Source organism: Chelon labrosus (assembly GCF_963514085.1).
Source record: "Chelon labrosus genome assembly, chromosome: 1".
In the NCBI taxonomy this organism is placed as follows: domain Eukaryota; kingdom Metazoa; phylum Chordata; class Actinopteri; order Mugiliformes; family Mugilidae; genus Chelon; species Chelon labrosus.
The window spans coordinates 2,650,556-2,666,282 of NC_140337.1; the positions used below are offsets into that span (position 1 = coordinate 2,650,556).

Here is a 15,727-nt window from a genome sequence, read left to right on the forward strand (position 1 = left end):
GCTGCGGGTTATGAAAAGACACCAGACGAGCTTTGTGATGGCTGAAAGCATTTTTGCTGCGAAAATATTTGGGTTTTTTTTACTGCCAAAACAGCCCAACAACCAGTGGGGGAAGACATCTGCTGCAGAATCACAGATTATACCATAATCTATGTTTGAATTTGCCTTGGATGCCTGAGTGCACATTCATACCTGTGTATTATGGTGAACAAGTCTTCGGTGGTGTGTGTTGTAGGTGTGCTGGCTAACAGGTCATCATCTGTTTCTTCTGCAATGTGGAGAACTGTCTTCTCATCGGCTGCCGACTCATCTGAACGAGACAGAGAAATCATATTAAAACTTGCAAAGTATATCTATATCTATGCAGTATCAATCCACCTTTTCAGATCTGTAAATGTTTTGCTCTGTGTTCTTTTAAAAAGCACATTTCATCAATACCCATGAACATAAATCTGTCTAGATTGCATGAAAAAATGGGTAATAATGAGATAATAATGATAAATGTCACGTTCACTGTCACAAACAGTATGAACAACTCTGTGTTTTGATTCAGTCCAATTTTAGAGCGAAGGGTCTTGATTTGATTCAAAACCTGAGATGTCTCCTCTGGCAGAATCAGGAGGTTATGTATCAAAACCAGCAGGGAAGGATCCCAATCAAATGTAGAAGCTTTGACATCATAACACAAGCATAACAAATTTTAGGAGAAAAATGTTAGGCGTTAAGCAGCCTCTGCCAAAAATCTAAATGAACAGGATTTATTTAAAAACAAGTATCAGTGTGTAATTGCCCATTTATCTGATCTTTAGAGTAGACAGACAGTGCAACATAGCTCAGTTCTCAGCTACTTAAAAGAAAGAAAACACATTATGGGCAACACCATACAAATCTAAAGACTAAAAAAAGACCCCAATTAAATATTGTGCTTTTACCAAAACGAAAAGAAAACAGCTTCCATTAGACCCTAGCAAGGTTAGCCTTGCTGCATGCAACTACATTTGATAGTGAGGTTTGTAGCCATAACTTCGACATGATACCTGAGAGTGTTTGGAACATATCTCTAATAAAACACAATTGAGGCAGAGCAGTGGCGTACTAATTAAAGTTTTATTTTGACTGGCCTTAATCTATGTTGGTAAATGGCAAATATCTTAACACTTCATAGTGTTTCACCTGTTCACTCACTTATACACCAATTGAGGAAGCTGCCAAGGGAAACAACTTCTGGTGTTTTGCTCAAGGACAAAGCTTTTGGTTGAATGGGGATTGAACCACCAAACCTGAACCCTGAGATAAGTGACAGCTGCTCAAAAGTGACATTTCCAGAGTATAATTTGGTGACGTGGTAGTCATACAGTATGACTGACAGATCTGCCACAGAAATGTGATTTGGTCAAAATGAAAGGTAAAACGAAAGACTTTCTCTAATATCCTGAAGCACACACGATGATAAACAATTGTTCATTTCCAATCTGACATACCTGCCCCAACCGACGTACTGGCCATCTTCCCTTCCAGCTCTGTGAGAGAAGAATCTTGGAGCGATGACTGCAGTGATGACTCTTTTGAACTGTCCTCCTCCTCTGTTCCCATATGGTTCTCATTTTGCTCAGCCATGTCTGCAACACCAGGACTAGTGGGAATATCTTCTGGTGAGAATGTTCCTACTGGAGACGGCAGGCCCACAGGGCTGTCGGTTAGTGGTATCTGACGGTCTGTGCTGCCATTAGTGGATGAGTGGACAGATGTGGGAAAAAGAAGGACATTTGGCTTCTTGGGAACTGGAGGTGGCACCTGGATAGCAATGAGAAAGCTTCAATTACTTAAAGGACACAGGCAGCATTAAAAATCTTTATTTCTATTGTTATCCACCAGGACACCCTTGTCCATGAGGACACCCATAAAATAAAGCCATTTCTTCAGAAATATTTTCCTCACCTTGGGTTTCTTTTTGTCTGACAGCTCTGATAAGCTGGAGATTGTCATCCTTGAGGGGAGTGTCTTGCTCTTGTCCTGGAGCTCCGGTGCTTCCTGGTTATTGCAGGGAGAAGGGAGTGAGCCTCCGTCCCCAGTCCCAAGATGAATCTCTGGGTCAGCGTCAAATTCAGGCTCCAACACTGGGTCTTCCAGGAGAGGCTGTGGATCTGGGAGAGGAGGGAGATCAAAGAGGGACTGGGAGTGGGGAAGGAATGGGTAATCATAGGCAGTATGTGGGGCAAATGTACAATTTGAATCTGGGAGGATGGTGGGACTTGTTTGTGGTGGAGGTTTTTTGGGTTTCGGCTTTTTCATGACTTTGTAGATGTTGCCTAGAGGCACTGGTCGGTCCACAGGGGAAGCAGGAGGCGAGTCAGGGGCTAGGGGGGAGGTGGAGGAGGGAGAAGGAGACTTAAGAAGGAGGTTAATGGGCCTTTTGGGTAAGGGAGGCTTGACAGCGACGGGTGGTTTGGGTTTAGGTAGAGTGGGTGGTGGGCTGGGATCCTCGCCTAGGTCTCGACCATGCTGTTCTTCTTCAATGGTGTCAGAAGCCCCATCAGGGCAGTCCTCTAGGTCACCACGAGAAACAGAACGAAGCCGAACAGTCTTCAGCTCATTCTGTGTAACCACAGGCAATGCCTGTGATGAACTGGGGCTGATTTTTCCTGGTTTTGCTGCTGTTGAGGTGTCAGAATGTCGTCTGCTGGCCTTTTGCTTTGGCTTAATTGATGACAGCTCCAGATGTGCATTCCCAGGCATTTCAAAGGACAATCTGGACCTTGCAGCCGGGTCCTTAGGTGATGGTAGCGATGATTTCCGCTCTGGAATCTTGGGGCGCATTTTACACCCTGTTATCCCAGCTGTCCCCTGACCTGCCACTTGACTGAGTGGAACAGTTGGGGTGGGAGTCTCTGACTGGCTGGAATAGCCACTTGATGGAGACATAAGCCCTGGAGGTTTGAAGGGTGAGGAGGCCTTGGCATCAGTCTCTATGGAGAGCTGTGATGGAGAGGTTGCTCTAGAAGTGGAAGGAGAGTCAAGAAGCGACTCTGAGCTGCCTCTGACTTTCATACATTCAATCACTGTGGTACCTGTTGCTGTGCTGGAGCCCGACAGAGATCTAGGGAAGAGAAAATGAGAGAAAATTGCTTAGTAAGTTGTTTAAAATAAATGATAACACGAAAGATCAAAAAGTAGTAACTCAGTAGAGGGTCACCTGTAGGGGTCATTGCTCTTCCACTCTCCCAGCTGCCAGTGAGTTGGAAAGGTCATCTCTGTCTCTGCTTCCCTCTCTGGTGCCTGGATCTCAAGACTCGGTGGTCCATCATTCCCTCCTTGGCACAGCCCCCGCTCACCAACACTGGTTTTGGAGGAGCAGGATGAGCTGGGCAGAAGGAAATCCGGCTGGAAGTCCGGGAAGTGGTCTCTGGGGATGTGCAGGCTCTTTGGCCGGCCATCACGGTAAAGCCCGACTTCATGGTGGATTCTCCCTTCGGCATCTCCGAGGTTCTTCATGAGAGAGACGCTCCTCACAGGAGGCGGTGGCTTGCGCTTCGATTTCTTCAGCGAGATGGAGCGAGAGCGGAGGCGCAGACGGCCCTCTGTGCTGTAATCTGAAGCTGTGATAGAGATTGTGTCAGTGGTACTGGCGCTGTCTTCAGAGCTCCCCCTAGGGTAGAGGAGGGCATAGTTCTCGCCCAAACCCAGGAAGTGCTGACGCTCCTGATGGTGATCAATAACCATAGTGTTCCCGTTCCCTGTAGACATAATATTACCATCTGGCTGGCCAAGGCTACCGTCTGTAAAGCAAAAAGAGCCAGAATCTGTAGGCGTGGAAAGTGAACGCTCCCGGAACTTGAAGGCATTCTGTGCTGCTATGGAACGTGCCGACCTCTCCCGCCCTCTCCCTGCTTCCCAACCTCCTCCTCCTCCTCTTCCTCCATCTGCTGCAGCACCTTCAGTCTCGCTCCGCTTTCCCATCCCTAGAACGCTGTTCCCTGCTCTCCCAGAAGGGTCTGTTACGGCTGTGAATGAGCTGGAATGTGAGCTAACTGACTGTCCTGAGCCCACCAACATCACACCATCCTGCGTCCCTCTGGCATTCCCAATGACACTGTGCTGCTTGGGTGGAACAGCGGGGCCTTTGTTCATGCTGTAGCTGTAGGGTTCGTTCCACGCTCCAGGAGAAAAGGTGGAACCCTTAGGTCCGTTCCAGGAAGCAGAGGGTGTGTTTGAGCATAGCAGCCCAGAGTGGTCCATAGCTCCTGGGTGAAGCTGGTCTGGGGCACGCTGCCCCAAAGTGTTATCTGTAAAGGAGAGAGGAGAATTTCAACACACTGTACACACTAAAACTCTCTATTTGGTCCCAGCTGCCCATCTAAAGATTTTTTTTTTTTGTTTCTTATCAATCACCAATTAAGGCCTTATTCAGGTTAAACTGTTTGAATGAACCTTTCCTACCCTGCGACTGAATATCCCTGTTGTTGTGAATAAACCAATTAGGCATGAAAAGATCCTGGCTGCTGGCACTGTCCTTCCCTGCAAATACAGGGAGGAAGAAATGATTACATAAATCTCTGCGGCTGTCTTTGTTAAATTAGGTTGGTGAAAAGCAAAAAGAGAAATGATTAATTTGTTTTCCTGACACAATGAAGCCCTATAAAATTGTCTCAAAGTGAAGTTTGGTAATATAAGGTAATATAACCTTATGGAAACCAACATACAACAATATAGTGAAAAGAATATTTTTCCCCAAGATTAATTAAACCAATAAACTTTTTAACTTTTGTACCACTAATTTAAAACAGAAAAAATGGCCAAAAAACTAGGGTAAAAAAAATTACAAAAAGCCATGTGCAGTAAAATTTGTACAAATGTGTTTCTGTACCCAAAAAACTCCAACACTTATCTGCACCACAGAAACAAAGAAGAAACTGAACTAAAAAAAACATCAGAGGAGGGTAAGCTCTCTACTTAATGTTCACACACCTGTAGGTAAGGTTGTATCGAGGTCAGAATGCGTCTTCCTAAGTGGAAGATTCTGGTGCGGTGTGTCCGTCACAGGTTCCAGGGAGTGGGGCTGATGGGGGAAGGGGTCCCCAGGAGAGGGGGATGGGGACAGGGAGTGCTGGAGGAGGTCAACACCGTGGAATTTCAGTCCTCCCCCTTCACCTGGAGCAGAAAGACATGCAGGAGCAAGAAGGTCAACAAGAGGATGGGAAGACAAATTTCACTTGACACGCAATAAATTTAATAAGACATTAAAGCCAATCATGTTTTTAACATGGCAATAAAGTATTAAATTATGGCTGTTGAGAGATGAAGACATGAAGGGAAAAACTGGATTCATGTGAACGTTGGCTGATCTGAAATCATCCTTAAAAGGCTGGCAGTGTTTTCAAGTCACAAATTTAAGATGCTTAGGACAAAGCGGTCAGTGTCAAACAGAGTTTTGTATTTGCATTTAAATAACACAAAGACTGACTTTTACAGAAGTCACAATGTGAATAACTGTAATTTCGGCATGGTTTACTTTTAAAAGAAAACAAGCTTTAAAAAAAAGAATGGAAAAGTTGAAATGAGACTAGTTCTGGGCAGTGACCCGAGTGACAACAGGCTGACAGTTGGCCATTTTCCGATGTCCGGCTATTGGTGATGTTGAATGGGTGGTGTCACTCCAAGAGATCATGACGATTGGTTGTTAGCTTCGAGATACAAATTTCCACAACAACATGATCATCTAATATGAATAAACTATAGAACAACTGATCAGCATGATTCAGGAGAGACCAGCTCTGTACAACAGTATGTTCCTCTTACTAGCTTCCTAGCCTCGCTAATAGCTGATAGTAGTTTTCCTAGCTTCCTAGCCTACCAGCTAATAGTAGCTGTTCCTCACTTCCTAGGCTCCCAGCTATTAGAAGCACTTCCTGTTTCCTATCCTTAAAGTTAATAGCTCTTCTTGGCTTTCTATCTTCCCAGCTAATGGTGGATCTTTCTAGCTTCCTAGCCTCCGAGCTAGTAGTAGCTCTTCCTAAATTTCTAGCTTCCCAGCTAATAGTAGCTCTTCCGAAATTCCTATCCTCCCAGCTAATGGTAACTCTTCCTAGATTCCTTGCCTCCCAGCTAATAGTAACACTTATTACCTTAAAACTGTTTGACCATGGCAAATGTTGCAAAGAAAGATAAATCTTTTTTTATTATTATTATTTTCTCTTAATTCCCTTATTTATTTATTTTTCCCAGTTGTAATCTCAGTACAACTTTCTCTCCATCTCGTCCATAAATTCTTACACCTGTTCATTTAATTCTCAAGTTACAACCATAGCCAACACAACTAAAAAAATGAAAAATATACCTACTTTGCCAGTACAACAAAAATTGTTAGTTTATATTTTTTTTCAGTAGTTTTGCTGTTTTCTTTTTAATTCAGATTTCTGGTCTAGGGTCATTACTCAGCTACCATCATTAAAATTCAACAGCTCCTTCATTTTATTAACTGTAAAAATGATTCTTTTTCAAACCAAGGGTCTCAAGATAGGTGTCCAGGTTGTTTTCTCAAAATTAGAATACCCAATACATTAAGAAAGTATATTAGCATTGCATTTAATTAACACTGCAATTCGCAGTTTCATAAATTCAGATATTTTGAGCCACTGTAGCTCCCAAGTTAACAAGTGGCTGAGCAAGTTGACGATCAAACTTAACCTCTGTTTCAGCTAATTCCTTTCACCATAATCTTCCATGATTATGTTTTACATTCTCTGCTTTCATGTTTTAATGCAGAGTGACTTACACAAGATGCTGCTGAGGATCCTGCTGTTCTGTTGTACTTCCTGTCCCCCTGATGTCTTGTCTGGGCACAATAAATCAATGAGTCACTGGAGGCAGCAGGTATCTACTTGATTACCTCAATGATATGCAGCGTAGCCTTTCTCCCATCTGCATAACTCAGCCAGGCATCTATTAAGGCATCAGCCTTGTTTTATAGCCACAGCTACACTGGATACGGTCTGCTGAGGAAATGTATGTCCTCCAACAAAAGCATGTCATTCAGCGAAGCCCTGAATTCCTCAGGGAGTGAAGACTAGGAGAAGTCAATGAGCCAAAACAGCAAAAGGATAAAATGATGCCGAATTGATTAAAAAGGTGTGTCAGCATAACACAACTAGTGCCAAATGAAAGTTAAAGGAACAAATTATTGTTGAAACACTGACATTGATGGGGACTGGTAAAATACAGATCCCCTGCTTCCTTGTGAAAGAGGCATTGCATTGTCAAATTCAATAACAGCATGTTTTTCAGACTTTAAATCAATGTGACTGAGAATGGAAAACACAAATCGACTATCAGCATTTCTCCGTCTACCTGTATACGTCTCTTTTGCCTCTTGAGGGGGTTCATTGTCATTTTGCCCTTCTTCCATTTCGTCTCCAGCTGTGTCCCTTTTGCAGCAGCATACATGGATCACAGTCAAAACACTGAGCTATCTTAGCCTGGAAAGTAGACCAATTTAGCTAATGTTGACACTCGAGTAAGTGATGAGTTGTGCTGAAAATGCCAGAAAATAATTAAATCCCTGACATAACCCAGAACTCACGGACCCTGGTTAATTTCTCATGGTCACTTAATTTAATCAGAAAGAAAGAAAAAAACATTTGCTCTCTTTGGTCCTCTTTCCAAATGTCTGCTTCACTCATTGAAAATGAATGCCTGTTATTACACCTGTTGTCTTATCTCCCTAGCTCTCCAGCGGTCTATTCAGAGCACTTTGTCCATTGTTTATTTTTCCGATAATTTAGCTCACTGAGTGCCATTTAATGTCCAATCCTCTATGTGCATGGATGAATAAGAGTAGAAGTATCCACAGCCGTCCATCAGAGAGTGGGCTATGAATCAGCCTTTGCACTGAGCTATATCAGTCTCTTTAATCCTCATGTCAAAAAGCTAATTTTGCATCCCCCATTCTCTGAGAGCACAGGTGTAGTGTAACACCTTTGAATAGATCGTTGTAATATGATAAAACAAGTTTTATCTGATTTCCCATCTGTATTTATGTATCTTAGATATACTGCTACAACTTCAGAAGCCAAAACGATTCCAGCCATGCTTGTTTAACAAAAAACAACAAATCCATTTAACCTTTCTGCTCCTATTTGATACGTATCCCATCTCCGGGTTGACAAATCACTTTTGACCAGGGACGCACTTTAGACAGATGATTAATAATGCTGATGAACATTGTGTGATGTGGTCATAAGGGCTCAAGGTCTCAAGAGGCATACAGACAGGAAGAGACTAGCAGTGACGTAGCGACCAGAGACCATGAAGGTGCAGCGATGACAATTGAAAAAAAATGTTGGTGACGCAAAGCATCTCAACAATGAGAAAATGCGATTGAGTGGGAAATTAATGGGAGTGATGAATGATGAATGATCAAAACGTTTATTGTAAGCAAACACCCCCCACAACTTTAGCCCCACTTGCATGGGGCTAGTTTTACCTGGGCACCTCTAGTAATTTGTAATAACTGCAGAGGTTGTCAGTGATCTTAATCCAAAAGCGAATCGGCCATGTCTGTAATTTATAAAGTAAAAACCACATTGCACATTATCTACCATATCGCTTCTAACACAGAGGTCCTGGGATAAAAGTGAACCAGCATGAACCAGCATCTCTGTGATTTGGGGACGTATTTGACCTTTAAATGGTCTATCCAAAAAATACAAAAGGCTTCACCCAAGGAGCTTCATCAGTTCTGAGGGACTGGTGGGGAGTTGGGATCTAAATATGAACAGCTGTGGGTGTTGCTCATCTGAAACTCACATGACTAGAGTCTATTAACGGCCAGACAGTTAGCTGTAGTTGGAGAAAACTGATCCTGTTTATCCTTCCTCAGTGTACGGCGCTCTAACGACCCATTATCAGCTTGAGGCTCCAGTCTCAAGGTGTGAATGAGTTTTTGTGGGGACAGATGCTTACACTCTGCTGTAGATTGATGGCAGATTACATCTCAGCCCATGTCCCCGTTCGGAGAAGGATTTTCAATTTTTACGTGTTCACCAGGAGAACATGCAAACTCCACACAGAAAGGCCCCAGATGGAATCAAATCCAGAACCTTCTTGCTACCTTTAAGGTCATTAAGGTAAATATTCTGGACACTATTTGTCATTGAGTTGGATTGTTGCAATAATAACTAGATATATTAACATTAACCAGGCTCATCTGTCCACTCCGCAGATGATCCAAGTAGTAAAAACTTTAAAAATTATCCTGTTAATGGTTTTCAGTTGATCATGCTTTTAAACACAATCTGGATCCATTTGCAGCCTTAGATTCATGTGACGTTTAAAATAAGGGCATAATAATAATCAGGTTGATCAAGAGAAATTGAATAAACTTATTACTTGAGCTGTCAGAAAGCATGTTTCTCAGGCTGCTTCTCAGGCTGCTCTTGATTCACCTCTTTCAGTCATTCATGAAAATCGCTGGGGCGAGATGCGCAGGAACGGAGACACGGAGGAAGGACAAGAAAAGGAAAGTGGGAGGAGGCAGCTGTGAGAAAATAAGTCTCCTCTCACAACCGTTTATTCATTATTCTCCTCGTCTTCTGCCCACCTTTGTAACAAATCCCTCCTTCGCGTGGTTTCTGTTTCACTCACTTCCTCTCTCTTTTTCTTTGCTACCAGTTTTTTTCTTCCTCTCCCTTTTTTTTTGGAGGGGGTAGAAGGAGAGCGAAGGAGGAAGAGTGGGGAGTTACCATGGCAACAGCAAGCTGGCTGCGCGCTACCTGTTCGCTGGTTTACAGAGCAAGAAAAAGAGAGCGAGAGATGGAGTAAAAGAAGTGATAGAGGGTAGCAAGTTGATAAAGTCTGCCGATGTTTTATATGTTTTCAGTATTTTCAAGCGATGCTGAGAAAATATGAAAACCAACTATGAACTTAAGCTAGAAACAAGTATTATTTTGTTATATCTTATTCCTCTATGTCACAGAGCTCAATTTCATGTCTATTAAAAACAATTAAAGCCACACAAATGTACAGGGTTACGTGGTCATTAACAACGGCACCTCAGTTGATGTGGTTTAATCACGCACGCACCATCCTGCTGCTGTATTCAACCACAGCTAAAAATAGTCCCCAACAAACACACTATTAACTCCTGTTTGGGGAATGTTTGCTAAAAAACTGCTTCTATAAATGAAATAATACACATTTAGGACCCATCATGAAAGTCTTCAGTATTATCGCTGAAAAGCCTGATGCTGGTTTTGGCTTTTTACAGGAATTTGTTGACATTCAGAAAAACTGAATGATTTCAGTCCTCCTCTGTCTCTCTCTTGTCTCTGAAGGAAGTGGATACCCACCAAGTACAACGCCACGGGCATGCATCATTATACCTGACCTTCTCCTCCTCTACACAGTGGGTGAGGAGGAGAGAGACAGAAAGAGACAGATATTTAACTATAGATGGATATGCGCAAAACAAGGAGGGGAGAGGCACCCGGTGACGAAGCAGTTGCTATGCCAAAAACAAGGAGGACCGCGCACGCATGCACACACGCTAACATGCAAGGACACACACACACATGCATGCACGCAAAGTAAACAAGGAGGAGGCTCGGTGGAGACAAGTGGAAGCAGGAGTGTCAGAACGATGTTGCCGAGGATGACCACAGCATACTAACAGCTCTGACAGTGCACACCACAAAGACAAAGCTGAGCAGAGATGGGCGAGGGCGATCACAGGAAGAAAATGTTCTCGACGTCAAGTCTCGTTTCTGCAACAGTCTTCTCCCTTAAAGCCTGTGTCAAAAGGGAATCTGAGTGTGTTTATGTGTGTGAAGGTACATCCTCCGGTGTAACCTGTGAGTTATGACTTCTGACGTGAATATACAAACAGCTCAAGCAGCCGAGGAAACCAGCATGCAGAGAACATAACAACGCTCCCCCACTGTTCTTATAAAACTGCACATCTCTTCTTAAAAACCTCCTCAAATATCTCTTCATGACTTCACTGGAAATGGAAATTAATAAGAGGTGAAACTTCTAATCCATGGAGGATAATCTGACTTTTGTTTGAGTCTTCTTTTTTTCGGTGAAAGCTACATTTGAAATTTTTCCACACACAGTATTATCTAAAATGGCTTCCAATCTTCAAATCTCTTGATGCAGTTTTTGTTTTTTAGTTTTCGTTCTCTCATAGAAAAAAAAAGCAAAACGCAAACGGGGGCCGTGTGACAATCGAATTCCTAAGTCGCTAAGTAGCACCTCGGGACATCCAATGCATTTATGTGCTCTGATTTCATTTAGTGACGGCAGCCGATGCTTCTAACAATGAGTAAGTTACACCGACTGCAGCAATAGGAGAAGCTTTATAAGGTGAATCATCAAGTGAAAGCAGCCAGAAGCATTAAGTGCACAGCTTCTCAGATCATTTTATATACGACATCTCATGGTGATTAAAAACTTTTAAAAACTGTGCCTCAAGTTAAACTGATCACGACACTGACATAAGCTTCATCAAAACTGAATTAGGCTGTTGTTTAAACTACTGCAGCCTAAAGCTTGATTTATGCTTTTGCGCCTGAGGTATGCCCTACATCGTGCCCACATTGTGTCCTATGTGCCCTACCCTGTACCCCACACCATACCCTGTGCCATACACTGTGCTGTAGCCTTATGTGCACCTCCCTAGAAATGTAACTAACTGTCGCTCTGACTCATTCATGTTTCTGGAGATCTATTAAGACAAGCACAGAAAATCCTCCATCTACTCAGACGTCTTCCCATTTTTCTAATTGCAGTGATTTTAAGACAGATGATTAGCTGCCCTGTGTTTTAGTCATCTTAGGCTCTGTGTAGATCCGTTGCAGAAATATAAATCAAGTTTAAAACTTTGGATCAGTGTTAAACATGGTTGTTTCAACTGGCTAAATTTAACCAATAGTTAGTCACTAATCAGGTAACCATCATGGCTACTTTGATGCTACTGACGTGCTAGTATGATGTGCTAATGCCACTGGCTAGTAGCATGATTAGCCCAAACTACAGTTTAGTTTTGTTTGGTGTTCCTGGATGATAGGACTGCCTCAAAAGTCTGGGGAATTTTTGTCCTTAACTTGTCCTGTTAAGTTTAAATGATAATTCCAGTTAATTTCAACCTGCTGTTCAGACATTAATGTGGCTGTTGTAGCTGAATGAGTCACGCTAACTTTCCTCATTAGTAGAGAATTGGGGAAATGAGGAATCACATAAAACAGTGCATATTCACGTGAATCACAGCTTTGTTGTCAATTATGGCTGAAAATAATACAGAAGTTAGTAGCATGGAGCATCAAAAGTTAGCTTGATCCACAGAGGCACACTAGCCGGCACACTGGCAGAATGCTAGCAAGGCTAATAACTGTCAGTTGTAGTTTCATGTTGTTAGAAACTCAAATTTGTGGTACAGGCTGACCTTTTCGCATTTTATTTAGATTCATGAACAGCTGACAGTAGTTATAGAAAGCGTTGGAGACATACTACCAAAAAGCTTCAAAAAGCTAACCGTCTTTAACATTTATGAAGTCATTTATGATAGCAAAGATACTGCTGAAATCAAACTTGCAGCCGTTAATTCAAGGAAATAACTTGCATTTGACTAATTTGTGTTCTTTAATTATATGTAGTGATGGACTAACTGATATTGCTTAAAGCACATAGACAGGCAGTGATCCTGGGTTGTGCTTAGCATCTCCACTTTAGAAGTGTTATTTTCCACTAATTACACAACTATACGCAGAAAGCCATATTTATACTGATGTGACGTCTAACGAGATAAAAATTCACATCTACTTTCTTGTTTCCCTTTCAGTCTAATTTCCCATGACTCTCACTTATTCAACTGTCACAGGAAAAACCACGTCCCATGAGAACAACACAGAAGGAGGAATGAAGGGAAATGTTTTCAGTGCCAGATTTTTGTGATAAAGTATGCAAAACAAAGTCACCATGTTTTCCTTTTACGACTGACAAAAGCTGTTCAAGCAAATCTCAAACCTGCGGTTTAGTTTTGGTTCACAGACGTTATTTGAAGATAATATCATGTGGACTCTCAACCTCTACAACGGACCATTGGAGGACTGCCAACCTATGATTAATTTCCAATAGCGTCTCATATTGAGATTTAATCTATTTAATTTTGGATTATTTCTCAGTGTAATTTCATATTGATGGCATGAATTTTAATAAAACCAAGAAAAGCTCAGAGGCAGCTGACCCACTGCCAACAAGCATCTTGCCTTCCCTCCTGATGGGAAATTATAATTAACCTTTATCCAACCCCTTTACTCACTGAGGATGAGACTTTTTGAACGAGGCTGCAATTAATAGCAGTTTTGATTACAGGTAGTTCTGCTGATTGCTTTTTTGATTAACCAACCAACCAGCCTGGTTTATAATGGTGAAAGTTAATCTAAAAGGAGTGTTTTCAAATTCCTGGTCTTGTTCAACCAATAATCAAAAGCCCAAATATGTCCAAAGACATAAATACTCACATTTGTTTGACATTTCTGCTGGATAAATGACTCAAAGTGAAATGTTGTTTGTTATTTGTCTCTTAGTCGGTTATTTAACCAATCATTCGAGGCCTACTTTTGCATAAGACAACTTGAACATCCCACACTTTCCTTGGAAAAACACCACCAACTCATAGGCTGCACGCCAAGCGCCTGTGTTTACATGTATCCATTTAAATACAGCAAACTCTTTTACTTTGATGGATGAGGATCATTCCAGGCAATAAAACATTCATGAATTTCCCCGCGTACTGTAACTGTGCTAGGCCAAAGACCTCGAGTGCAAGATCCACGAAATATTACACTCCCTATACTAATTTCATCCAGGACGTTCATGTAGCAATACCTCACTAACTTCGCCTCCATAAAAACATCTTAGACACTCTAAGGCTAATACCACTGACATGACTTTGATTGAGTTCTATATTCTCACCTTTGTGTAGATGCAATGGATCCTTTTCTATTGCATGTAGACTTCAATTTCTGTGGTGAAGTCCGTTTGCAATTCATTTGGTAAGAGTAATTTAAGCCGACATCAAGTGCTCAAAGAGAGGAACAATTACACAACCCCAAATGCTGCCCAAGCTGTACTTTTTTCTGTACCTGTGACGTCAAGTGGTATGAAGTGGGACGGTGTGCGTCTTCCCAGGTGCCAGCGGGGCTTCTCTGCAACCGGCGGTCCAGTAGTAGCAAATGTGGCTGTGCTGCTGCTACTGTTGTTACTACTCCAGCCCAGAGGGGGGCGATCTGAACTGCATGGGGACGGGGATGGGGAGGGAGACGGGTCGGTCACAGACCTAAGACCAAACACTGAGGAGGTGGTTTCATCTTCGTAGAGCTGCTTGGACGCCGGCTATTGGAAGAAGAAAAAGACAACACCTTATAATCTCATAAATAGGATATGTTGTTAGTAAAGTGGAGTATAAGCATTTGTTTGCCACTGTGCATCAGACAATAGGGCTAATGTAAGTAATTTTTTTTCTCTGTTTTGTTCTCCACCATGTCCTAAGGTGCTAGATGCCCCACCAGTTGCTAACTTTGTCGGCCATTTGAGGCTTTTTATTACCGAATACCACTTCCTGCTTCCAGCCGAGCCAAAACATTGAAGGTACAGGTCTGAAATCCAAAACAAAAGCTGAAAGACGCTTAAAGATTCCGGTCACAATGCAAATGAAAATCCAAAATTTTATTTAAGAAAGAAACACTTATTTCTGTTTCGTTTTATCTCGCTCCTATATTATTTGTGTGATTTCACCAGGGGGGAAAACATTTTTTTTGCAAAATCTAAATTTTTGTTAGGAATTTCAGCTAACTTACTGCGGCTTGACAACAACATAGAAAATGAAATGGGTCATGTCTCATTTTCACATGTATAGTAAATGAATGTTGGGAAAGAGAAATGAGGGAGGGCGTATTTAAAGGTGGTAATGATTTTTAGGGGAGGAAGTCATAAGAATAAAAGAGGATAAAAGGAAGAAGTAAAAGATATGACAGGATTAGCTGGAAGGGAAGAGCCTGGCAGGTAGTTGTTCAGTCCCTGGTTGCAACAGGGTGGGAACTGTCATCTGTCAAGTGCCCGGTGTAACATGTAAGCTATTAACCATTTCTGCCAAACAGCCCTTAAGCAAGGCACTGAAATGCAAACTGGTGAGGGGTGGCGCAGTGCAGGACACACTCCAACCCTATCCTCTCAGTGAAACAGCAGTAGGTCATGTGTAACCTCTGCAGAGGAAGTTGTCTCGTGGGAATCTGCCACATTCTAATTGAAACGAGCCCAAACAGAGAGAAAGGCATTAACTCGGAGGAGATATTTAACAGCTTGTCGAAGGAACAGCTCGTCCATATGTAGAGAATGTGCCGCCATCTTGCAGTGAAAATCACCGTGGGAGCCCATCAAGCTACCATAATGACACGGTTCAAGGAAAAAGCCTGAGAACTATTAGCAGCAGAGGTAGGATGAGAGACAGACTCACTGCAAAGAATCATCATCATCATTTTATACATGTACAGCTCCATATAGCTGCCGTTTACATCCTCTTGTGCTTTAAAAAAACGCAGACGTGCAAGCGATGGATGACAACTTGCACTGTCATTTGCTATTTTGATTTCTTATCATATTTCCATCTGGAGGACACAATCGCTTGGCGTTTGTTTATAGAGACCTGCTGAGAGTGTGAAAAGCATGATGAGTA

General features: G+C 42.3%; 1 protein-coding gene across 3 annotated transcripts in view; it reads right to left on the bottom strand.

Moving 5' to 3' along the window:
* Nucleotides 1-15,727, bottom strand: part of nhsl2 (NHS-like 2) — a 140,122-nt gene that overhangs the window by 6,843 nt on the left and 117,552 nt on the right. For all 3 annotated transcript variants that reach the window (XR_014699203.1, XM_084550144.1, XM_084550143.1), the window contains 6 exons: nucleotides 14,139-14,388; nucleotides 4,966-5,148; nucleotides 3,194-4,283; nucleotides 1,939-3,097; nucleotides 1,482-1,794; nucleotides 193-310 (listed from right to left, as the gene is read on the bottom strand). Coding sequence is in view for 2 of the 3 variants with exons in the window: in XM_084550144.1 (XP_084406270.1) it covers nucleotides 193-310; nucleotides 1,482-1,794; nucleotides 1,939-3,097; nucleotides 3,194-4,283; nucleotides 4,966-5,148; nucleotides 14,139-14,388 (3,113 nt within the window). In the remaining variant the exon portion in view is untranslated. The remainder of the gene's footprint in view (nucleotides 1-192; nucleotides 311-1,481; nucleotides 1,795-1,938; nucleotides 3,098-3,193; nucleotides 4,284-4,965; nucleotides 5,149-14,138; nucleotides 14,389-15,727) is intronic.